The sequence below is a fragment of the Schistocerca piceifrons genome, chromosome 8, assembly GCF_021461385.2.
Source record: "Schistocerca piceifrons isolate TAMUIC-IGC-003096 chromosome 8, iqSchPice1.1, whole genome shotgun sequence".
Lineage (NCBI taxonomy): Eukaryota > Metazoa > Arthropoda > Insecta > Orthoptera > Acrididae > Schistocerca > Schistocerca piceifrons.
In genome coordinates this window covers 172,668,039-172,694,730 of record NC_060145.1, presented here as the reverse complement: position 1 = coordinate 172,694,730, position 26,692 = coordinate 172,668,039, and the positions used below count along the sequence as shown (strand labels likewise).

The 26,692-nt window shown below is 40.4% G+C and overlaps 1 protein-coding gene across 1 annotated transcript in view; it reads left to right on the top strand.

The window, feature by feature from the left end:
• Nucleotides 1-26,692, top strand: part of LOC124711119 (nuclear speckle splicing regulatory protein 1) — a 63,238-nt gene that overhangs the window by 4,758 nt on the left and 31,788 nt on the right. The window contains exon 4 of the mRNA XM_047241000.1: nt 25,593-25,800. Within this exon, the coding sequence (XP_047096956.1) occupies nt 25,593-25,800 (208 nt within the window). The remainder of the gene's footprint in view (nt 1-25,592; nt 25,801-26,692) is intronic.

Genomic DNA, 26,692 nt, shown 5'->3' with positions numbered 1-26,692 from the left:
AGCTTTACACCTGTTATCTGCATTGCTCTCCAGGAAACCTGGTTCCCAGCAATGTGGACCACTGCCCTTTGCGGCTGTAAGTGATATTACAGGAACTGTAGCGACTATAATTGAGTGTCAGGTGGAGTTTGCGTTTATGCCCTAAGCTCAGTCTGTAGTGAAACTGTGCCCCTTCAAACCCCTTGGAAGCTGTGGCTGTCAGAATAAGGACAATGCAGGAAATAACAGTCTGCAATGTACACTCCTGGAAATTGAAATAAGAACACCGTGAATTCATTGTCCCAGGAAGGGGAAACTTTATTGACACATTCCTGGGGTCAGATACATCACATGATCACACTGACAGAACCACAGGCACATAGACACAGGCAACAGAGCATGCACAATGTCGGCACTAGTACAGTGTATATCCACCTTTCGCAGCAATGCAGGCTGCTATTCTCCCATGGAGACGATCGTAGAGATGCTGGATGTAGTCCTGTGGAACGGCTTGCCATGCCATTTCCACCTGGCGCCTCAGTTGGACCAGCGTTCGTGCTGGACGTGCAGACCGCGTGAGACGACGCTTCATCCAGTCCCAAACATGCTCAATGGGGGACAGATCCGGAGATCTTGCTGGCCAGGGTAGTTGACTTACACCTTCTAGAGCACGTTGTGTGGCACGGGATACATGCGGACGTGCATTGTCCTGTTGGAACAGCAAGTTCCCTTGCCGGTCTAGGAATGGTAGAACGATGGGTTCGATGATGGTTTGGATGTACCGTGCACTATTCAGTGTCCCCTCGACGATCACCAGTGGTGTATGGCCAGTGTAGGAGATCGCTCCCCACACCATGATGCCGGGTGTTGGCCCTGTGTGCCTCGGTCGTAAGCAGTCCTGATTGTGGCGCTCACCTGCACGGCGCCAAACACGCATACGACCGTCATTGGCACCAAGGCAGAAGCGACTCTCATCGCTGAAGACGACACGTCTCCATTCGTCCCTCCATTCACGCCTGTCGTGACACCACTGGAGGCGGGCTGCACGATGTTGGGGCGTGTGCGGAAGACGGCCTAACGGTGTGCGGGACCGTAGCCCAGCTTCATGGAGACGGTTGCGAATGGTCCTCGCCGATGCCCCTGGAGCAACAGTGTCCCTAATTTGCTGGGAAGTGGCGGTGCGGTCCCCTACGGCACTGCGTAGGATCCTACGGTCTTGGCGTGCATCCGTGCGTCGCTGCGGTCCGGTCCCAGGTCGACGGGCACGTGCACCTTCCGCCGACCACTGGCGACAACATCGATGTACTGTGGAGACCTCACGCCCCACGTGTTGAGCAATTCGGCGGTACGTCCACCCGGCCTCCCGCATGCCCACTATACGCCCTCGCTCAAAGTCCGTCAACTGCACATACGGTTCACGTCCACGCTGTCGCGGCATGCTACCAGTGTTAAAGACTGCGATGGAGCTCCGTATGCCACGACAAACTGGCTGACACTGACGGCGGCGGTGCACAAATGCTGCGCAGCTAGCGCCATTCGACGGCCAACACCGCGGTTCCTGGTGTGTCCGCTGTGCCGTGCGTGTGATCATTGCTTGTACAGCCCTCTCGCAGTGTCCGGAGCAAGTATGGTGGGTCTGACACACCGGTGTCAATGTGTTCTTTTTTCCATTTCCAGGAGTGTATATCTTCCTCCAGATGGTGCAGTACCCCTGAATGTATTAGCTGCACTGATTGATCAACTCCCTAAACGTTTCCTACTTTTAGGAGATTTTAAAGCCCATAATCCATTGTGGGGTGGCACTGTGCTTACTGGCTGAGGCAGAGATGTCGAAACTTTACAGTGTCAGTTCGTCCTCTGCCTCTTAAAGACTGGGGCCGCCACACATTTCAGTGTGGCTCATGGTAGTTACTCGGCCATTGATTTATCAATTTGCAGTCCAGGACTTCCCCCATCATCCACTGGAGAGCACATGACGACCTGTGTGGTAGTGATCACTTCCCCATTTTCCTGTCACTGTCCCAGCGTCAGGCCCACGGACGCCTGCCCTGATGAGCTTTAAACAAGGCGGACTGGGAAACTTCCACCTTTGATGTCATCATTGAATCTCCTCCACACGGGAACATTGATGTGATGGTTGAGCAGGTGTCCACAACAATCCTTTCTGTGGCAGAAAACATGATCTCTCGCTCTTTAGGGTGCCCCCGGTGAAAGGTAGTCCCTTGGTGGTCGCCGAAAGTCGCTGAAGCAATTAAGGAGCGTTGATGAGCTGTACAGCAGCATAAGCAGCACCCTTCCCTGGAGCACCTCATAGCCTTTAAATGGCTCTGTGCCTGCGTTTGCCTACATATCAAACGATGGAAGCGGGAGAGTTGGGAGAGATACATGTTTACCATTGGGTGCCATATGTCACCTTCCCAAGTCTGGGCAAGGACCAAACATGTTTTTGGACACCAGACCCCAACACATGTTCCCAGTGTTAACATAAATGGCATGTTATTTACCGATGCTATAACGACTGCTGAGCACTTTGCTGCGTTGTATGCTCGAGCCTCTGCATCAGAGAATTACCCCACAGCCTTTCACACTCACAAACGGTGGCTGGAAGGAAAAGTCCTCTCATTCACTACGCGCCACAGTAAATCCTATAACGCCCCATTTACAGAGTTGCCCCGACACTGCTTCTGGGCCAAATCGGGTCCACAGACAGATGATTAAACATCTCCTCGCCATCTTCAACCAGATCTGGTGCGATGGCATCTTTCCACCGCAATGGTAGGAGAGCACCATCATTCTGGTGCTCAAACCCGGTAAAAACCTGCTTGATGTGGATAGCTATCGGTCCATCAGCCTTACCAATGTTCTTTGTAAGCTGCTGGAATGTATGGTGTTGGGTTGGGTCCTGGAGTCACGTTGCCTACTGGCTCCATGCCAGGGCAGCTTCTGCCAGGGTCTCTCTACCATTGATAATCTTGTGTCCCTCAAGTCTGCCTTACGAACAGCCTTTTCCAGACATCAATACCTGGTTGCCATCTTTTTTGATTTACAAAGAGTGTATGACACATCATATCCTTGCCACATTATACATGTGGGGTCTCCGAGGCCCACTCTCTATTTTCTCCGCTGCCTGAGCAACACCAACTGGGGTGCAGATCACTCTACGTTGCTGCAGTTCTATAGAACCCGTGTTCAATCCCGCCTTGACTGTGGGAGTCTGATTTATGGTTCATTGGCGCCCTCTGCGTTGCGTTTAGTCAACCCAGTGCACCATTGTGGTGTTCCCCTAGCAACAGGAGCTTTTAGGACGAGTCCGGTAACCAGCGTCCTGGTGGAGGCCAGAGTCCCTCTATTGCAGGTTAGGCATGCACAAATACTGGCCAGTTACATTGCACATGTTCGTAGTTCTCCTGCACATCCGAATTTCCATCTCCCTTTCCCACCCACGGCATTTCATCTCCGCATCGGCAGCCCAGTTCAGGGCTTCCAATTGCAGTTTGTATATGATCCCTTCTTTCCGAACTGGAGTCGTTGCCTTTACCACCTATACTTGAGATCCTTTCACGTACACCTCCACGGTGTACATCAGGCCGAGGTTTTGCCTGGACCTTTCACATGGCCCTAAGGACCCAGTTAATGCCGCAGCTCTCCATTACCAATTCCTTTTCATTCTTGAAATGCACCAAGGGCAGGAAGTAGTTTACATCGATGGCTCGATGGCTGATGATCATGTCGGCTTCGCGTATGTCCATGGAGGACATATTGAACAGCATTCCTTGCCTGATGGCTGCAGTGTTTTCACTGCCGAGCTGGCAGCTATATCTCGTGCTCTTGAGCTCATCCGTTCATGCCCTGGGGAGTCGATTCTCCTGTATACTGACTCCTTGAGCAGCCTACAAGCTATTGACCAGTGCTACCCTCGTCATCCTTTGGTAGCGACCATACAGGAGTCCATCTATGCCCTGGAACGGTCCACTCATTCAGTGTTGTTTGTCTGGACCCCAGGTCATGTCGGAATCCCAGGCAGTGAACTTGCGGACAGGCTGGCCAAACAGGATAAATGGAAACCGCTTATGGAGATTGGCTTCTCTGCAGCTGACCTGTGTTCAGTACTACGCCGCAAGGTTTCGCGGCTTTGGTAGACAGAATAGCATAACCACAGTACGCACAACAAACTGCATGCCATTAAGGAGACTACGAATGTGTGGAAGACCTCCACGCGAGCCTCTCGCAGGGACTCTGTGGTTCTCTGTCGGCTCTGCATTGGCCAAGCTTGGGTGACTCACAGCTACCTGCTGCGCCGTGATGACCCACATCAGTGTCGGTGCGGCGCCATGCTGACAGTGGCCCATATCTTGGTGAGCTGTCCTTTGGCTGCCCTGCGATGGACTCTTCAGTTACCGGACTCATTGCCATTAATTTTAGCTGACAACACCTCATCAGGTAATTTAGTTTTACGTTTATACATGACGGTGGGTTTTATCATTCTATATAAGTTTTCGCACATGTATTTTGTCCATTTGTGTTCTCCACTCTAATGATTTTAGGCGGTATGTTTTAATGTGTCACAGAGTGGCTGGCTTTTCCTTTTTATTCTCGTGGTTGACCAGCCACAGTCATCTGCTCTCCGAAACAAGGGACCAATGACCTTGCAGCTTGGTCCCTTCCCTCCCCCCCCCCCCCCCTCTCCATTAAACCAACCACACATTAAAGTCAGCACAGCCACATCCACTACCAGAGGGCACCATCAAATACAGCAATATGACATCTACAACCACAATCAACTCAAACTCCATGCCATAGTGATGTCACACACCAAACCACCATTACATCACAGGGTCGTAACACATGGGTGGAATCGGACACTTACGTTGATCTGTTGATATGGCATTGCTTTTGCACTCACAAAATTGATAGGTTTATAATTATGTCGGCCGAGTGTCGGTACGTATGTACTTATTGTTTTATTTTTTTATTATTGTAGTAAGTGTGGTATGCGTGTTTATGTGCATAATTGTGTGTGTCTCATGTATCAAAATCAAAATTGGGGTTAGTACAGTTGTGTGTGTGTGTGTGTGTGTGTGTGTGTGTGTGTGTATATATGAGAGAGAGAGCGAGAGAGAGAGAAAGAGAGAGAGAATGTTGTTAGAAATTATCTTGGATTGTAAGTTATAGGTATCGTGAAGTTTGTTCTGCTTACATTGGTGAGGTTAGGTTTTTGATGGTAGTTATATGAGCAAGTTTTGGGTTTTATGGCACTGTGGAGAGGTTCACTGATGTTGTCGATACTGCGTTTTGTTAATGTTCATGATTTTTTGCTTTCTGTCACATGTCTATTGGCCATTTTATTGCAATTTGTTTTAGGATTTTTTTATTGGGATTGGTCTTCTGAGTTGATGTGTAGGGCGCCACTTTCCTGTGGTAGTCTGTTAGCTTCAATATTTATTATTAAGAACTTGTAATACCCTGTACATGATGTGCATATTTTCACACTACAGAAACGCTTAAGGTTGTTGGTCATCGTCTTGAGATCATGTTTGTGTTGCATCTAGGGACTTGGTATGACATCATTGATCAAATCAAGCTGGTGATACTGGTACCATGGTTTACCCACAAGTTGCTTCAGCAGGTTTCTGTACAGGACACTTAAAAATGTATGTAACTTTGTTTGTTTTTGTACCAGACATCATTGTAGAATTTATGCAAAATATTTTTCCGCATGGCATAGACAAGAGACTGTAACCTATACAAACTAAACTAATTTCTTGACATTTGGATCACCAAAATCACAACAACTCACCCCAAATATTGTTAAATTCAAGTGTGCAACAAGATTAAGAATGAGCAGTGAACTACTGACAGTTGAAGCACTAGACCTTTTGTGCTTGCACTGTTCAATCAATTTGAAAGTTTTTGGATTTTCATGTTGCAGGAGTGATAAAAAAAGTGATAAATGATAAAAGACAGTTAGGTTTGTGGATGATAAAGCAGTTGAGACTGAATCAGAGAATGAAGTTCGATTTATACTGGGGAGGATCATAGAAGTGGGAAAAGAGTATGAAATGAGAAAGAATGTAGACCAAATAGAAGTGATCAGAATCAGCAAGTGTGAAGATTTCGTCAAAGTATCATTGGAAGGAAAGACATCAAATAAAATCTTGTAGGTCATCATCATCATCATCATTTAAGACTGATTATGCCTTTCAGCGTTCAGTCTGGAGCATAGGCCCCCTTATACAGTTCCTCCATGATCCCCTATTCAGTGCTAACATTGGTGCCTCTTCTGATGTTAAACCTATTACTTCAAAATCATTCTTAACCGAATCCAGGTACCATCTCCTCGGTCTGCCCCGACTCCTCCTACCCTCTACTGCTGAATCCATGAGTCTCTTGGGTAACCTTGCTTCTCCCATGCGTGTAACATGACCCCACCATCTAAGCCTGTTCGCCCTGACTGCTACATCTATAGAGTTCATTCCCAGTTTTTCTTTGATTTCCTCATTGTGGACACCCTCCTGCCATTGTTCCCATCTACTAGTACCTGCAATCATCCTAGCTACTTTCATATCCGTAACCTCAACCTTGTTGATAAGGTAACCTGAATCCACCCAGCTTTCGCTCCCATACAACAAAGTTGGTCGAAAGATTGAACGGTGCACAGATAACTTAGTCTTGGTACTGACTTCCTTCTTGCAGAAGAGAGTAGATCGTAGCCGAGCGCTCACTGCATTAGCTTTGCTACACCTCGCTTCCAGTTCTTTCACTATGTTGCCATCCTGTGAGAATATGCATCCTAAGTACTTGAAACCGTCCACCTGTTCTAACTTTGTTCCTCCTATTTGGCACTCAATCCGTTTATATTTCTTTCCCACTGACATTACTTTCGTTTTGGAGATGCTAATCTTCATACCATAGTCCTTACATTTCTGATCTAGCTCTGAAATATTACTTTGCAAACTTTCATTCGAATCTGCCATCACAACTAAGTCATCCGCATATGCAAGACTGCTTATTTTGTGTTCACATATCTTAATCTCACCCAGCCAGTCTATTGTTTTCAACATATGATCCATAAATAATATGAACAAGAGTGGAGACAGGTTGCAGCCTTGTCTTACCCCTGAAACTACTCTGAACCATGAACTCAATTTACCGTCAACTCTAACTGCTGCCTGACTATGCATGTAAAGACCTTTAATTGCTTGCAAAAGTTTGCCTCCTATTCCATAATCTTGTAGAACAGACAATAACTTCCTCCTAGGAACCCGGTCATATGCCTTTTCTAGATCTATAATTCCCTGTTCCACTCATAACACTTCTCCATTATTTGCCGTAAGCTAAAGATCTGGTCCTGACAACCTCTAAGAGGCCTAAACCCACACTGATTTTCATCCAATTGGTCCTCAACTAATACTCGCACTTTCCTTTCAACAATACCTGAGAAGATTTTACCCACAACACTGATTAAAGAGATACCTCTGTAGTTGTTACAATCTTTTCTGTTTCCATGTTTAAAGATTGGTGTGGTTACTGCTTTTGTCCAGTCTGATGGAACCTGTCCCGACTCTCAGACCATTTCAATTATCCTGTGTAGCCATTTAAGACCTGACATTCCACTGTATTTGATGAGTTCCGACTTAATTTCATCCACCCCAGCCGCTTTATTGCACTGCAATCTATTGACCATTTTTTCCACTTCCTCAAATGTGATCCTATTTCCATCATCATTCCTATCCCATTCTACCTCGAAATCTGAAACATTACTGATCCCATTTTCACCTACATTGAGCAACTCTTCAAAATATTCCCTCCATCTGCCCAAGGCATCCACAGGATTCACCAGCAGTTTTCCTGACCTGTCCAAAATACTTGTCATTTCCTTCTTACCTCCCTTTCGAAGACTGCTAATTACACTCCAGAATGGTTTTCCAGCAGCTTGACCCATAGTCTCCAACCTGTTTCCAAAGTCTTCCCACAATTTCTTCTTGGATGCTGCAATTATCTGTTTGGCTTTGTTTCTTTCTTCAACATAACTTTCTCTGTCTACCTGGGTTCTGGTATGTAGCCATTTTTGATACGCCTTCTTTTTCCTTTTACAGGCTGCCTTGACTGTATCATTCCACCAAGCTGTTTGCTTCATCCTACTTTTACACACTACTGTTCCAAGACATTCTTTAGCCACTTCTAGTACTGTGTCCCTGTACCTTGTCCATTCCTTTTCCAATGACTGTAATTGACTACATTCAACTAACTGGTACCTTTCTGAGATCGCTGTTATGTACTTGTGCCTGATTTCCTTATCCTGAAGTTTCTCCACTCTTATCCTCCTACATATGGACCTGACCTCCTGCGCTTTCAGCCTCACAATCCCAATTTCACTGCAGATTAAATAATGATCAGTGTCATCAAAGAATCCCCTGAATACACGTGTGTCCCTCACAGCCTTCCTGAATTCCTGATCTGTTATTATATAGCTAATGACAGATCTGGTTCCCCTGCCTTCCCAAGTATGCCGGTGAATGTTCTTATGTTTAAAAAAGGAGTTTGTGATTACTAAGCCCATACTGGCACAGGAATCCAAGAGTTGTTTCCCGTTCCTGTTGGCCTCCATATCCTCTCCAAATTTACCCATAACCTTTTCATACCCTTCTGTTCGATTTCCAGTCCTGGCGTTAAAATCACCCATGAGCAGAACACTGTCCTTGTCCTTTACTCTAACAACTACATCACTGAGTGCCTCTTAAAAACTATCCATCTTATCTTGATCTGTCCCTTCACAATGCGAATATACTGACACAATCCTAATTTTCTTGCTAGACACTGTCAAATCTATCCACATCAGTCGTTCGTTTACATACCTTATTGCTTTTACGCTGGGTTCCATTTCTTTCCTGATGTAAAGCCCTACACCCCATTGTGCTATTACTGCTTTGACTCCTGACAGGCAGACCTTGTATTCTCCCACTACCTCTTCTTTCTCACTCCTTACCCGATTGTCACTAACAGCTAAAACGTCCAGCCCCATCTTACTTGCAGCCTTTGCCAGTTCCACCTTCTTCCCAGAGTAGCCCCCATTGATATTAATAGCTCCCCATCTCATTACCATTTGTTTGCCAAGTCGTATCTTAGGAGTCCCTGGTTTGTCAGTTAGAGGTGGGACTCCGTCACCTCCAAAGGTCCGAGGCATTTTGCTCTGATTGTTGCCAGCATCATATTTAAAGTACCAGGGAAGCAGGTTGCTAGCCTTACTTGCCCCGAGTCCCATTGGGTTTTACCCCTAACGACTGAGGGACTAACCGGTAGATTTGGTAGTCTTTGCCGTATGAGCACAAAGGTGACCACGACTCAGAATATGTCCGAGATGCCCAGCCTTATTCCAAAGTAACTGGTATCCCAACTGTCGGGACCACTTACTTGGCCACTCATATGTTGCCCGTGGTTCATGAACTAGGACATGACTACAGGAACCCACACCATGAACCACATCTTGTAGGTACTTATGAATTTTGGTAATAAAAAATTGAATCTGTGTGGGGCAAATGAGGAGAATATCTAAGGGTGAAATGATTCCAAAAGGTGGAAAAAGAAAGTTTTTGGATTGTTTTGAAATGTGATTTTGGAGGAGTGCATGAAGTGAAATGGACTGACAGAATGACAAATGAAGAAGTACCTCTGAAGAGTAGGAGAAGAAAGAAAATTGGTTAACCTTATCTTTTATCCCCCCTTGAACCACGGACCATCCTGTCAGTGGGGTTGCTTGTGTGCCTCAGCGATACAAATATCTGTATCATAGGTGCAACCACAATGGAGGGTCACATGTTGAGAGGCCGGATAAATGTGTGGTTCCTGAAAAGGGGCAGCAGCACTTTCAGAAGTTGCAGGGGCAAATGTCTGGATGATTGACTGATCTGGCCTTGTAACAGCAACCAAAACGACCTTGCTGGGCTTCTAACTGTGAATGAATGGCTGAAAGCAAGGGGAGAAATACAGCTTTAATTTTTCCTGATGGCATGCAACTGTACTCTAAGGTTAGCATGGAGAGCTGCATCAGACCAGTCTTCAGACTGAAGACCACGACAATGTCATCTTTTTTTTTGTGGGTATTATAGAACACATTACTGTTTATTGTTTGAGTGTAATTACAGATAACAAAAAATTGAAGCTGTGTGGTGGATATTAACATCAATACTGTCCACACTGCCACAGTAAATACAGAAATTTATTTTCCATCACAGCTTCTAGTAAAACTTTATATGGGGGCCATCCACACTCTAACGTTGAACTGTGTGTTGGTAATGCCCTGCATAAACGGTCAAGGGATGTTACGGAAGCAGAAAGGCTGACTGTATTGCCAGTCATGTAACAATGTTTTTGTTGTGATTGCAGGAAAATATTATGTATTTAATGTTACAACTGCTTTAACATATTAGATGCCAGAGTGCGAACAACCTGTAATTTCAGGGAACAACACTTAGTTTTCATAGGAAAATACAAACAAACTTGTTATAAACAACTTAACAAAGAGTGTTCATTATCTGCTTTTGCCACATCATGGTGCTGCAGTTATATTGCCACAGGCTGTGGAATGTGCATGTAATATTTATGATTTCTGCAAGTTTCTTAAAATATCTTATATCTATATATTTTGGAATATTCTATGTTTGTGTAAATATCAGCATCTGGAATATTTGATGTTTGTATAAATAGCTGCACTCTCCATCCATCCAGGTAGATGCAGTATTTCTTGATTTCCGAAAAGCATTTGACTCTGTATCACACCTGTGCATATTGTCAAAAGTTCGATCATATGGAGTATCAAGTAAAATTCGTGACTGGGTTGAAGACTTGCTGGAAGAGAGGACACATCATGTTATCTTGGATGGAAGTCATCAGCAGATATAGAAGTAACTTGGGGTGTGCCCCAGGGAAGTGTGTCAGGACCCTTGATGTTCATACTGTTTATTAATGACATTGCAGTCAATATTAATAGTAAGATCAGGCTTTTTGCAGATGATGCAGTTATTTATAATGAAGTACTATCTGAAACAAGGCTGCATAAGTATTCAGTCAGATCTTGAAAAATTTCAAAGTGGTACACAGATTGGCAACTTGCTTTAAAAGTTCAGAAATGTAAAACTGTGCATTTCAAAAAATGAAAAAATGTAATATCCTATGACTGTAATATGAATAAGTCACTGTTGGAATCGGCCAACTCATACAAATACCTACCTGTAGCACTTTGTTAGGACTTGAAATGAAATAGAATGATCACATAGGCTCAGTTGTGGGTAAAGGAGGTAGTAGGCTTTGGTTTATTGAGAGAATATTGGGAAAATGCAATCAATCTACAAAGAAGATTGCTGACAGATCACTCTGGTGATTGATTCTAGAATATTGGTCAAGTGCATGGGGCCCATATTGAATAGGACTAACAGTGATTAGTGCACACATATAGAGAAGAATAGAATGAATGGTCACAGGTTTGTTTGACCCATGGGAAAGTGTTACAGTGATGCTGAAGAAACTGAACTGGCAGACTCTTGAAGATAGACGTAAACTATACTGAGAAAATCTACTAACAAAGTTTCAAGAACCAGCTTTAAATGATGATTCTGCAAACATACTACAACCCTCTACGTATCACTTACATATGGATTGTGAGGAAAAGATTAGAATAACTCCAACAAGCTCAGAGGCATTCATACTATCTTAGTTCCTATGCTTCATACATGAACGGGAAGAAACCGTAATAACTGGTACAGTAGGATGCACGCTATGCCATGCGCTTCACTGTGGATTGCAGAGTTGCAGAGTATGGATGTAGATGAAGAACTGGAGTACAAGTAGTCAATCATTCCTGAGATCCGTATATTCAGTAGGCATACAGATTCCAAAAGAGCAGTAAATCAATGATACATCAGGCAGTCATCAGTGCTTGTGAGAAAAATTGTTCAAGCCCTAAAAAAATGTCAAAAAGGATTCAACTGGGTGACCAAATACAACAGAACGGATGATAAGATTTGTTTGGCAGACCTGTGCTTTTACTAGGGCAGCACACAGCAGCACATGATAACAACAGTGAGAAGCTCAGTAGCGGGACATATTCAACGCCAAACTGAATGACAATTGGTGACAATCGATGGCAAGTCTGCCTAGCAAAAAAACAAGTGTAGAACAGGACCCAGCATCAAGAGAAAATGGCTGTCATACAGAAATTTTTGCCCTTTGCAACATTGTGATTCTAGTATGACAGACATTGACAAAATCTCACATTTTATGCAAGGAGCTTTTGTACCAAGCTCTTCTGGTAAAAAGACAACAACTGAGGAATTCATCAAGTTGTGCCAGGGCTTTGAGGAAGTGCAAGAGTAAAAAGAATCTGATGAAAGGGCTGCGATCGACCCTGGAATGTAGACAAGCTGTTAGCACTAGAATTTCACCTGGAACAAGTCCTGCCCTTTAACATCCTCCTTGCATATCCATAGTTTAAGCCCCGCCCCAACTAGCCACCAATTCCACCCACTGGAAGTTACATCAGAATTCTTAGTGTCATAGATATGTCAGTCAAAGACACTTCCTCGAAGGATCTTTTTTTTCCCCTCCACTTCACCCCACTCTTAAAAATCTTCACCAGAACTGCTCAATGAATAACATACAAAAACAGCTTGTATCGATGTAGCAAGACCAAAGTAATCTGGCTGCCTTTTCGAATTACAGTCAAAATCGGTTTGTTTCACACATACTGTCTGAATTCTTAACTTAACTTTCAACTATGCTGTGGTTCTACTTTCTCTAAGTTCAAATTAATGTTTGAGGGTATGTTTTTTTATTTTAGCATTGGATGACTTTTCTCGCACTGAAGTCTGTTTCTTCATATGATATTCACCTAAACACTGAATAAGGAATTCAGTGCTAAGCTAAGCTTTCTTCACCTGCGTTTGGCACAGCTGGACCATTTCAGCAGGTGCTTAGTGATGTGTCTTGTGATTTAATAGCAAAATTTATCACCTAGTAAGATACTAATTTAACATTCACTCCCAAAAGTATTAAAATTCCGCTGTACACTTGAATAACTTTGAAATATATTGTAATTTCAAAAGTATAGCCTAAAACCAATTTTTTATAAATTGAAAAAGTACTGAACTGTACGTGTATACTTCACAGCAGTGTAACTAAAGAAGCATTTTCCTTATTTTATTGTTTGCTGTGATATGTTAGCTGCTGCCACTGTGTGCTCTGGCATTGGATATTCACAACTTAAGTATAAAATTAGTTTCACTGACCAAGTGTTGATGACAAGGTGGGAGGGCATTTAGGTGGTATAATTTAAAATTTCTACAACATATATACACATTTCCACTCTTATGGACATAACATTTGTACAATTGAAGTTGAAGAATTAACACGAAAATAAAATCTGAGAGCTATTAATTTTTGTATAGATAGAGCTTCATATGAACAACATACAATCAATATTTGATGATGCAGTCCATGTTGATTTTCTATTAAAGAAATTAAAAGTTAGTGTTAATATAAAATAAGACATTTAACTCATACTGCTGGCTCTGCTGTGGCATCGTGGCAGTCAATGTGTTAAGTGTTACAAATGTAAATTTTAATGTCACAGACATAACACTTCCACTATCTTATCGTGAGGGACTGTACTTAAAAATTTTAAAATAATTGTGCAGTGTCAAATTTATGAACGTATGAAGACTGTTAAGATAACATTGTGAAACATTTAATTTCAGTACAGAAAAAATTAGGCTTTCGCAAGTTTCCGTGATGGGTTCTTGCCAACTTTACTTGTATCATCCCTTTCTGGCCATACAAATTTATTCCCTTTGCTGTCAAGCAATTTAACTAAATTTTTTCACATTGTTTCCGGGCAACTTGTACAATAAATTAGTTCAAATGTCCACATTCAGAATCTAGTCTAACAATAACACACTGCACATTAAATGATGAAAAGTTTTCACTACTGGAAGAGCCAATCAAAGACTCTAGGAGTATTTTTTCTTGAACACATTGGTTTGCATTAGGTATGAACTGGAATTGTGTGCCATTTCCAGACAACAATCTCGTTTAAACTGTATATCTCCTGATCGTGTGGAGATTGTGCACTTGAATGTTTGAAGAGATCTGATGTTACTCCAGTGCATCTGTACCCTGCCAGCATGGCTTTGTCACTTCTTCCACTGAAAATTCTGTTACAATAACTTTCAGTTAGGGATTTTGTACATTGAAGAAAAGATGTGCCGTCAGTAATCAGGGACTGTCTAGCTTTCATGTACTGCCAGACATGATGCTTTCGTTCCATCAGGTAATATTTCCACCACTTTATGATTTTTTTCTCATGAAGTATTTTTTCTGATTAAAAGCATGAACACCTAGTTTATCATGTTGCAGTTATTAATTAGATACTCTGGTACTGAAACTGGAGTGGTGACTGTGTAAACCACTGCTATGTAAATAGTGATTTGTTCTCACTCCTCGTCTCATTCTGTTGATCAATAAAAATCTCTGTGAAATAAACTGGAAAGGAAATATTACTTTCTTTCACAACAGATTCAATGATGCGTTTTCACTACCACACTGGTGGGCAAACAGCTTCAGGCTTTGCTGTGGCTGTTGGCAGTCACCATGTTAAATATAAAATTATAGGAGTAAATGAGGTAAATGAACTATTTTGTTCTTTTGTTTCTAAAATGGAAAGAGGTGTTTCCAAATATTGTATGAAACTTTTTGAGGGACTCTAAATGATTTACTCATACAATGAAACAGTAAGGTAACATTTCATACCAAATACAATGTACCAAAAGTCATCGTTTTTTATCAACTTTTAGTAAATTTTCATCAGTCCATTTTCAGTAAAAATATAAATTATATATCATTATGGAATGACATACTGTCCAGCTTCAGAAATTGTACATTATGACTTTCGAATTGAAATACAGGAAGACAAAATCTATTGCATTTCAAAATTCAGCATTCTGATTTGACTTTTCATGGAATTGCATGTGTAAATTAACATTGAAACCACACAAATCGATAGCTATATCCATTATGTATTTAAGAAAATAAATTGATGAAAAGACAGTTACTTATTGTACTGATGAAAATGGAAGTGAAAGATATCATATACTCTTACGTGTTATTCTATTAAAGGAAACCAGGGCACAACAAGCTGAAATTAACAGAGGTTCCACTGCATTCCTGACCATCTTGATTGTTGGCTGGTAATGGTGTGGGGTTGGGAGAGAAATAGTGAGAGTAAACTGGAGGAAGTAATGCCATGTAAAAAACCCTGCAAATTTATTTTTCTATAATAGGAGTTCCATTGCTGTGCATGGATTGGAATAATAATAGTCATTTATCCTGAGATGTGTTAATTTGTTTCCAAACTTTGCAGACTTGTAACTTTCCACAAAGTTGTCATACACCTCTACAGACTTTCAGTTTTTCATCTCTAAATACGTCTCTGAATGTAGCAAATGTGAAAGAAATCAAATGTTTTAATTGAAAATGTATACCTTTTTTGTTGTTTATACAGAATGAACCATTAATATGTGTGTTCATTACATTGGCCAAATACCCACTTCCAACCCATCTGATCTAAAATAATCCTCTGGAAGTTAAATAAGTTGTATCAACATTTGCTCTTGTAGAAGCTACCACTTTTGGAACAGCTGCTGACTTTAAAGGTATTAATGAATTATTGGAAGGTGCTCTATAGTGATATACATATACCAGTAAATGCACAAGTTAATACATACAATGAGAATATACTCTTCCTCTGACGTGTACATTGCAACTGAGGGTTAACAATGTTTTCTACAGACCGATAACTTTGTAGGGTGGCTACCAATTTATGACATTAGGTCTGTTTTAAATGTATGTGGGTTCAAAATTCTAATATTTATGTGTACTGGAAGTTTATTCTGACACAATATAAGCAACAGCCTGGAATTTGAATATGGGTGGGAAGTCTATGTGAATCACATGATTGTCAGGACTATATATTTAATAATTTATTTGAAATTTACTGTAACTAACAGACACAAACATCACAAATATTGCCATTTACCTTCAGCTTTTTCATGATGTTCCAAGTGCCAAAACAGTGTTGCTTGTTAGTACTAAAGTGTAAGATCTGCATATTGTAGTAGATTTAGTACATTTGCAGTTAGTAAAAGATTTCAGGAATATCTAAATCTTTAGTAATCCGGATTACATCAAGCACCACCTAGATCGTAAAAAGTGGGGTCTTGTGTAGCACCCCCATTTCTATGTAGCCAGTGAGACTACCATGTGGATAAGTATTTGGAAAGAAAATTTTTAATTCATTATAGCAGTATACTTCTGGTGAGCAGTATACTTCCGGTGCAAGAATACAAACACATCTCATAATTCATGCGTACATGAACAAAAGCTTTAACATCCGTTTATTATTATTTTACTGCACATTGTGTCATGCTAATCATATGACACTGACTGATGGAAAGAAATGGTTATGAGATTTTTTTGTTGCCCAGAATGACAGTACTTACAAAAATAACAGTGTCTTCAGATACTACTGTCTTTTTATGCAGAACAAAATCACAAAGCTGTTACATTATTGCAGAAGTAAATGATTGCAGCCAAGAGATCTTTTGCACCTGGTATAATAAAGCATATCTGAATTTGTGTAATCTTATATGAGAATTCATAATATTACAGTTCAATATGAAAAGTTTACCAAGAGAATAATAAGCCAATAGTTAAGTAAAACAATAAACTGGTAACTAAGATTTGTTTTACAAGCATCTAGATCACTCCCACATTAGCACAATGTGCTGCCTACATAATAGTTAAGTGTTGACAGAGTCCCCTTGAAAAAGAAAAGATAGACTGCTTTTACTTTATTAACACAAAATTAAATTGAAATTTCAATAGCTCCACCTCAAATCTCCAGCACAGTGACTCATTTGCAAGTATGTGAAATGAGCAAGATAATAAATACAACAAATTCTATAATGACCTACTTTTATTGACTCAGTAAAATTCTTGTAACTACGTAACACACCAGGATGAAACAAATTTGGGAAAAAGTTGTAGGTGACATACAGGTGGATAGCTGATAGGTCAGATTGTCAGTTGGCTTTGGAAGTGTGATATGCTCAATGGTAATGATAAAGTTCAGTGGTTATGGGTGATTCCATCCTGCTAACTGTGTTATAAATGATTAAAAGACCTTCAGTGTTTACTATAGTGAAACAAACTATCTCAAGGAGACAAAAACATGTGTCCCAGCTTCATACAAAATTTAAATCTTCCTTGAATGTTTTGAAATAAGTTATAACCCCAATTTAATGATTACAGTTGTTTCAGGGAGCCAACTATCATGATTGGTACACTTTCCAAAAATTCAGTGAGATTAGTGGGGCTTAAGCAATGAATGGAATGTGTAGCACATTCCATTTTTCTTTCCAACTTTAAAATTCGTCTTCACTGGAGAGTTCTAGGTTTGATTTCACACACAATTCATGTGGGAACTGGAAAGGATCCATCCAGCACATTTCATAATCAGTTTCAAATGCACACAATGTGCATTTCAAACTTTTCTGTTGCCTCTCCCTACAAGTATTTTATTGCTGGTATCATAAACTACCTTAAGTAAAATCCTTATCACATAAGTAGCACTAGTAAGGAGATGAACGTTCGTTATCTGTGGCAGGAGGCATTATTTCACTCAGCTTCTATCTGGTGCCTCTCCCTACAAATATTTTATTGCTGGTATCGTAAACTACCTTAAGTAAAATCCTTATCGCATAAGTAGCACTAGTAAGGAGATGAACATTCATTATCTGTGACAGGAGGCATTATTTCACTCAGCTTCTATAGGTTCGCTGTGGAAATATCCCACTTCAGAGGTCTGTGGTAATCGTACTCGTTTCCTCAAGCTTCACATTTAAAAGCACATATTCCAAAACACTGTTGCAACGTAGAATGAGAAGCGGTAAAACAGTATTACAATGAAGTAGCAAACACTGTAAAAGTCACAAAGGAAACACAAATACTGCTACAATGCACAAGTAGAAGCACTAAAGCACTGCTAAACGTCCAGTGAAATGTGTTGAAAATACAAATATTGCAAAGCAGTAAAACACTGATCGCTACTGTTATGTGCGAACAAATGCAGTAAACCACGTGGGTCTACTGAAAACCTATGATGAAGACCAAAGAATACGCATTCTATGGGAAGGTCCCAAAGAACATATTTGGGTGCATTTAGTTGCTGTGGAGGGGGTGAAAGGGTGGGACTTGTTCCGGTACTTGTCCCTTTCTGTAGAGGAGTGCGAATGGGCGGGATCTGTTCTGGATGAAATCCTGGTGCTAATGATTCCTCGAATGTAGCCCATATGGCAATTGTGGAAGACCACAATGGCTATGCTTCTTTCATACGCCAGGTTGTAAGGGAAGAGATACAACATGGCTATCATAACTGGTGGACTGAGGGCACAAGAGATAGTGACTGTTTTTTTAAATACGTACTATTTTGAAATAAAAATAAAACAACTAGACTTTTCGTGACAGTTTTATTTTTTCATGAAAGCCTGTATTTTAATCTACTTTCCTACAAAATTCCCACCAATATTAAGGCACTTATTGTAACATACAGCCAGCTTGTGAATCCTACCATTGTAAAAATCTGCTACCTGATTATGTAAGCATTGCAGCACGCTCGTTTTGACATACCTTGGATGGGGACACTCCTCAACTCACCATAGCCGTTCGAGACCATACAAAGGTACCAGCCGCTTGCATAGCCACAGAATTCAGGAAGACTGAGTAAGATGACCATCTATGGAGGTGAGGCTGCCACAGATGAAAATCCTCCACAGATAACAGTTACCAAGATGACAGGAAATCTCAGTGACTTTGTTATCGATGTCTAACCAGTTCAGGTGCTAGTAAATGTGGGCATATTGTCACCCATTATAGAAGACTATGTTCTGTGATGCAAAAGCAATTCCATTGCAAGTTGCTAATGGGAAATATGTCAAGCCAACTGTAACCTGCGTTGTAAGAATAACTATCAGCAACAGAATACAGACTTTGAACTTATCACTTTAACAGAATGTAGTCATGATTTTATACTCGGATGTCTCTTTGTGCATGCATCACAAGCAATCACAGACTGTGGAAGATCTGAGCTGCAGATTGAAGATGCTGTTCCAGCTGCTGTTGTTGTTGTTGTTGTTGTTGTGGTCTTCAGTCCTGAGACTAGTTTGATGCAGCTCTCCATGCTACTCTATCCTGTGCAAGCCTCTTCATCTCCCAGTACCTACTGCAGCCTACATCCTTCTGGATCTGCTTAGTGTTTTCATCTCTTGGTCTCCCTCTATGATTTTTACCCTCCACGCTGCCCTCCAGTACTAAATTGGTGATTCCTTGATGCCTCAGAACATGTCTTACCAACTGATCCCTTCTTCTAGTCAAGTTGTGCCACAAACTCCTTTTCTCCCCAATTCTATTCAATACCTCCTCATTAGTTATGTGATCTACCCATCTAATCTTCAGCATTCTTCTGTAGCACCACATTTCAAAAGCTTCTATTCTCTTCTTGTCCAAACTATTTATTGTCCATGTTTCACTTCCATACATGGCTACACTCCATACAAATACTTTCAGAAACGACTTCCTGACACTTAAATCAATACTCGACGTTAACAAATTTCTCTTCTTCAGAAACGCTTTCCTTGCCATTGCCAGTCTACATTTTATATCCTCTCTACTTCGACCATCATCAGTTATTTTGCTCCCCAAATAGCAAAATTCCTTTACTACTTTAAGTGTCTCATTTCCTAATCTAACTGTCTCAGCATCACCAGACTTAATTAGACTACATTCCATTATTCTCATTTTGCTTTTGTTGATGTTCATCTTATATCCTCCTTTCAAGACACTGTCCATTCCATTCAACTGCTCTTTCAAGTCCTTTGCTGTCTCTGACAGAATTACAATGTCATCGGCAAACCTCAAAGTTTTTATTTCTTCTCCATGGATTTTAATACCTACTCCGAACTTTTCTTTTGTTTCCTTTACTGCTTGCTCAATATACAGATTGAATGGCAACGGGGAGAGGCTGCAACCCTGTCTTACTCCCTTTCCAACCACTGCTTCCCTTTCATGTCCCTCAACTCCTATAACTGCCATCTGCTTTCTGTACAAATTGTAAATAGCCTTTCACTCCCTGTATTTTACCCCTGCCACCTTTAGAATTTGAAAGAGAGTATTCCAGTCAACATTGTCAAAAGCTTTCTCGAAGTCTGTTCCAACTAGTGCACAACAAAGATTGCTCTGGGTGGCTGTTTGCTGTTGAAGGTGTTGTTTTCCCAGCACCATCAATGAGACAAGTTTAAGTAATAAACCAAGATACACAGTTAAACTGTAAAGCTTTTGTTGATTGCAAAAAGCTACTCAGGCTCACAAAAGAAATATGCATTTCACTGTTGATTGTAAGTATTGAAGGTGATATAGGAGAATGTTGGATTGCTGATCGTCACGGGCAGCCCCAACTCATTCCTAAAGATGGACATAGGGATGTCTAAATGAGTCCTAGTAGGGCAGCTTAGTGTCATCAAGAAAGATTCGTGCTCCGCTGTCACTACACAATGCAGGGGAGAAGCTATTATCGAACTGTCAGTAGGATTCAGCCTGGCCAAGGAACAATGTCGAAGAGTGTTAGCCATTCTGCGCCAATTTTTTTATGCTGTCATATCCTTAGTGGAGAAAGGAAAGACCAACTGGTCCTGATAATACACTGTTTCAGAACTGGGGAATGTCCACCAATTAGCCAGCAATCATATAGGGTGTCACTGCCTGAATGATGGGTAATCTGTGAGGAAGTGGAGAAGATGACATCATTGAACCATCAGAGATTGCTCGGTCTTCTCCAGTGACCCTTTTGAAGAAGGATGGCACATTGGAGTTCTGTGTTGACTACCACCAACTGAACAAAATCATGAAGAAAGGTGTCTGTCCGTTGCTGCGCATTAACGACACTCTGGACTTGTTGAAAGAAGCAAAGTACTTCTCAATTATGGACATGCAGATAGGCTACTGGAAAATGCATGGTTGACAAGGTTACCTGGAAAGAGTCTGCCTTCATAATTCCTAATGGCATCTATGAGCTCAAAGCTATGCCATTTGGATTATGTAACACTCTAGCCACTTTCAAACATATGATGGACAACCTGATTCACACCAGATCTTGAAGTTTTTCAGACTGCAGCTATCAGCCTGAGACTGAAAAAATGTTTCTTCATGGCCTAAGATGTAAAAATCTTGGACCCTCTATCTAGTGTATTATGATGGAGCTCTTCCCGATCCAGAGAAAATAAGAGCTTTCACAGATTTTCCAATTACTCAGCACATTCATGATGTGAAAAGATTTCCAGAAGGTGCTATACTACCAGTGATTCATAAAGGACTTCTGTACCAAGCCACTGCAGAACTTATGCAGGCAGATGCTATATTTTCCTGGAATAAGGAGCAAGAAATATCTTTCCTTGTCCTTTAGGTGGTGCTAATATCCATTCCAGTTCTAGCATTGTGAGACAAGAATGCCAAGATAGAATTTCATGCTGACATTAGCGGTTTTGGAATAGGGACAATTCTGGCACAATTTCAGATATATGCTGAAAAGGTGATAAATTATGCTTCCAGAGTACTTCCCAAGTCCAAGAAGAATTGCTCTAGAATCACTAAGGAGTGCCTTGCATTTGTTAGGTCATCAGCCTGGCAGCATATTCACCATTGTTATGGATCACCATTCCCTATGCTGGCCAGCTAGCATGAAGGGTCTGTCTGGTCAGATGGCAAGATGGGCTCTGAGGTTTCAGGAGTCACAACAGTATACAAAAATGGTGCAAACACAAGGACACTGACTGCCTTTCATGGACTACTTTTGTCGGAACACAGCAATGTGAATGAAATCTCAGTCATTGGTGCATTAAATTATATTGCTGCTGTACAGAGTAAGGAGCCATTGTCGCAGAAAACCATAGAAGTCTTGAAAAATGAGAAGCCTGCCTGAGGAGGATTCCAGTTACAAGGAACCATGATCCATGGGACAGAAATGGATCCTCGTCATCCCAGTTCATCAATGACCAACTATCCTGAAACGTTTCTACAATGCTCCATTATCTTATAACCAGGGATTCATGAAGACTAGACCGAATCAGATGTACGTATCACTGACTAGGTCTCCACCAATCTGTTGGACACTATGTGAGCCACTGTAAGGAATGCCATGCCACAATTATGCCGACTAACTGAAAGAGCCATAGAGTACTTTCCTTAGAAAATGGCCCATTTTAAATCAAAATCTGGGTGGTTATGACCTTAGCTGTTTTGCATTCAAAAAATTGCCAAGATGGTATATATAACTGTTACACCCAATTCTGCTAGTTCATGACTGCCAATGGTTGATGGTTGGGAGTCTGCCACTACGTTAATGCAGTTCCCACACTTTACTGTGGTTCATAAAGTTCTGTGAAAAATATGTTTCCACAACCTCGTTGAAAATGCTGTTGCACTAGGAAAAGACCTACACTATGATCACTCTCTCTCTCTCTCTCTCTCTCTCTCTCTCTCTCTATGTACTACATAGTAGGTTTACACTCAAGTGTTTTTGGCAGCATCTGCTCTTTTGGGCAGTAGTAGCAGCCTGGTATGACCCATGCACTCATACTGTCTGTATGACATTGGATATAAGAATACAAATTAAGCTAATCTCTATATAAAATTTATAAAAGACAGTGTCCCAACTGATTGACCCATCATTCCATCATTGTCTAGCCGAGACCACTAATGACAGAAACTTGAAATTTGAAGAGGGGATTGATCTTACACTATAGACATCATTTAAGAAGGGAGTGTTCATAATTTATCTCCTAAGGGAGTTAAATAGGGGCTGAAAGATTTTTGAAAATATGTTGCTGTTAAGAGAATTTTGAGGCTAGACCTATGAAAAGTGGTATTTAGTTTGTCAGTCAGAAATGAAGAAATACTTGTTACAGCAATTTTGGAAATTCAACCACTAAAGGGATAAAATTGTGGGTGACTTTTTTTAAAAGTAAATCATTAAAAAACTACAAAATGTTTTTAAAGCTACAGCTATAAAATTTGGTATTTGATTTCTTGGTTTGAAATAAAAAATATATGTTTAAGTGTTTTTGGAAATTCAATCTCCTAAGGGTGCGAAACAAGGAATGAAAAGTTCTGTGAAATTATTTCATCTTGGAAGCACTTTAAAAGCTAAATCTATGAAAATTTGTATTTGGCTTCTCTGTTAGAAGTAAAAAATATGTTTTTTGCTACTAAGGGAATGAAATAGGGGATGAAAATTTTTAAGAAAATATTTATTTACATTTAAAAAAAATTGAAGCTAAGTCTATGAAAATTGGTATTTCACTTCTCAATTAGATGTAAAGAAATATGTGTTAGGAGATGAAAGTTTCTATAGAAATATCTCAAGAGGAATGAAAAAGCCATGATGAACAAAAACTTTGGTCTCCAACTACTAGAATCTCTTTTTGGTCAGAAGTACATTCGAAAAAGGCTACACACGTCTGTGGCCTTCATCAGTGTCAGAAGTTTACGTGATGTTCTGATTTGTGAATAACATAAACATCAATTAAATGAAAACAAAAATTTCTGTTCAGGCCATACAGTCTATGCATGTAAAGCAGTGGGCACTAAGCTGGTAACATTTAAAGGGGAAACATTGTTAGCATAAATCTCGGAAAGTTCTTGACTGATTTAATTCAGATTTTTACTCAATCTCCTAATAAACATTGGGATGAACTTAGGCTATGCTCTTTAAAAGTTAGTCAAGAAATATAGACATAGGCTATATATTTTGTAATAAATGTTTGAAACCAGTTATTGACAAAATTATTTAATTGAATAGATAAAAAATCTACTCACCAAGTGGCGGCAAAACACACACATAAAAGACGGTTGTAATTGGGAAGCTTTCAGAGCCAGTGGCCCCTGCGTCAGGCAGAAGGGTTGTAGGGGAAGGGAAAGGACTGGAGAGGTCTAGGAAAAGGGGTGGTTTTCGAGAAAGTCACCCTGACCCATTGTTCTGGGTGACTTTCCCAAAAACTACCCCTTTTCCTAGACCTCTCCAGTCCTTTCCATTTACCCCTTTTCCTTCCCCTTCAACCCTTTTGCCTGAAGAAGGAGCCACTGGCTCCGAAAGCTTGTGAATGACAACCGTCTTTTATTTGTATGTTCTGCCACCGCTTGGTGGGTAGTAAATGTTTGGATAGACATAGGCTACATATTTTTTAATATTAACATATAGTGAACAAAAATCTTGGAAAGTTCTTCACCAATTTATTTCATATTATTTCTCAATGTGGTAATAAACATTAGGACAGACATATGCTACATCTCCTAAGTGGAGGAAGAGGAGAAGAAGATAAACAATGATAGAGGAGAAGATATGGACAGAGAGATCAGGAAGTGGCAAATTAGAATGTATTCCAATTCCCATACATATTTAGCAGTTGTGAAACATTGTTGGGTTTGCTAGTTATCTATATTTTCACAAAAAGGTCTTCCATCACACATTCAGAAAAAACTTTGAGGTTAGTAGTTTAAGAAAATCTACAATATGTTGCATTTATTTACTATACATGAACCAGTCTTGTGGGTGCTGAACTCTCTTGCCCTGAATTGATAGAAGTCGGAAGGCTTCAGACCACTAATGTTGTTCATGTAGCAATTGTTAATTTTAGTGGTCTATTTGCTGTGCAGTGTTGTGTTAGTCATTACATTGTAAGTGTCATGAGCACTACATAAGAAAGATATGACTTGCTTGCCTTCTGCATCACTCCTTCCCACAGAGAAGTCCTCGGGCCTAATGGAGTGGGCTTCTTCCATTCTCCTCATCCTGTTCTCTTTACAGTCTACAAAAAGTTTACAAAATAAAGATTTTATCATTATCCACAAACAAATAATTAAGTATTTCTCTTTACCTCATGATTTTTTCTTGTGTGCCATTATCAATAAATGATTTATCTTGCCTCATACAAAACTGTTTCAGTTAAGCAACAGTGAATTCACAGGAAACTAGAAAAATATTTTAGTGAAAATTTCATGTTTCATTCCTTTTGTTTTCATTTTTCATTCCTTTTGTTGTGGTTTATGTCATCAGAAGGACAACTGTTTACTCTTCATAATGTGAGTGATAGGACAGAGCCCTATGGTGTGTTGATTATTACTTGTCCCTCATTGGTGATGCTTTCATATAAAACTGGATATCAAGACTCTGTGCTTGCTAATGGCTAAAGACAAGTAAAATTTGATTGTGTAAATCAGATGTGCTAGATGTAACACAAAAATTATAATTTGCATATTTTATATATATATATATATATATATATGTGTGTGTGTGTGTGTGTGTGTGTGTGTGTGTGTGTGTGTGTGTGTGTGTGTGTGTGTGTTGAGATGTCAGTGCAAAGGCAGTTTTGGAATGCAAATTATGATTCGCTTCTCTAGTACTTACTAATGAAACTATCCCATAATTACTAACATAAATTGTTGTGCTCCTATTTCAGCCAAAATACATTCAGTCTCTCTTGAAGCAAGCCGAGCGTCGCAAGAAAGAACAAGAACGTCGATATGAACGTGAAGTACAGCGAGAGCGAGAGGCAGAAGGAGAACAGTTCAAAGATAAAGAGTCGTTTGTCACTGCTGCTTATCGAGCAAAGCTTGAGGAATTTCGCAAAATGGATGAACAGGAAAAACATATGGAACATTTGGAAGGCAAGTCTAGCTGCTGTCATGTGTATGTCAAAAGCTGTTGCTTTCTGTTCACTGCAGACTGTTTTGGTCTTGAATCTATGATGACTCTGAATCTGAGGCAATTGTTGTAACTTACAGAAACACCTTTATTTTCCTAGGGTCATTCTAGATTTTATTTTCAAAATCTAGTTTTCATAACTAATGGAATACAATAGGTTTTCTTATGCTTATGAACATGATTTACCTCCTCCCACTTGCTCCATTTAACAGGAATAAGAACCTTGTGTGAATAGTTGACTTCCTGTTAATCTCAGTTTAAGAAGAATGTAATAATTCAATTTCCAAAGAAAGCAAGTGTTCACTGGTGTGGATATTTCTATCGGTATAATAAGTTGTCGCTGCAAAACACTGAATCAATTACAGAGTGATGGTGAAAGCAAAGCCAACATTGGTGTAGATCAGTGCAGTTTCCAGAGAAATGTAGAAACACACTAGGCAATATTGACCCTGTGGCTTACCTTATTAGATAGACTGAAGAAAACAAATATATATTTTTAGCATTTGTAAATTTAGAGAAAACTTTTTACAGTGTTGACTGGACTGCATTCTTTGAAGTTCTGAAGATAGCAGGGACAGAATACAGGGAGTGAAAGGTAGAAACCAGACTGTAGTCAAAAGACATGGAGGGTAGTAGTGGTTGAGAAGAGAGTCAGTCAGAGCTGTAACCTCTCCCCAATGTTACCAAATGTGTACAGTGAGCATATAGTTAAGGAAGTAGTGGTGGAATTGAAGTTCAGAGAGAAGAAACAAAAATTTGAGTTTTCTTATAAAATGTTTAAGGGTTAGTAACCTTGCCTGAAATATTTGTCAATTGTCTCAAGTGTAATTTTGTACAGAAGTGAAACGAGGTATG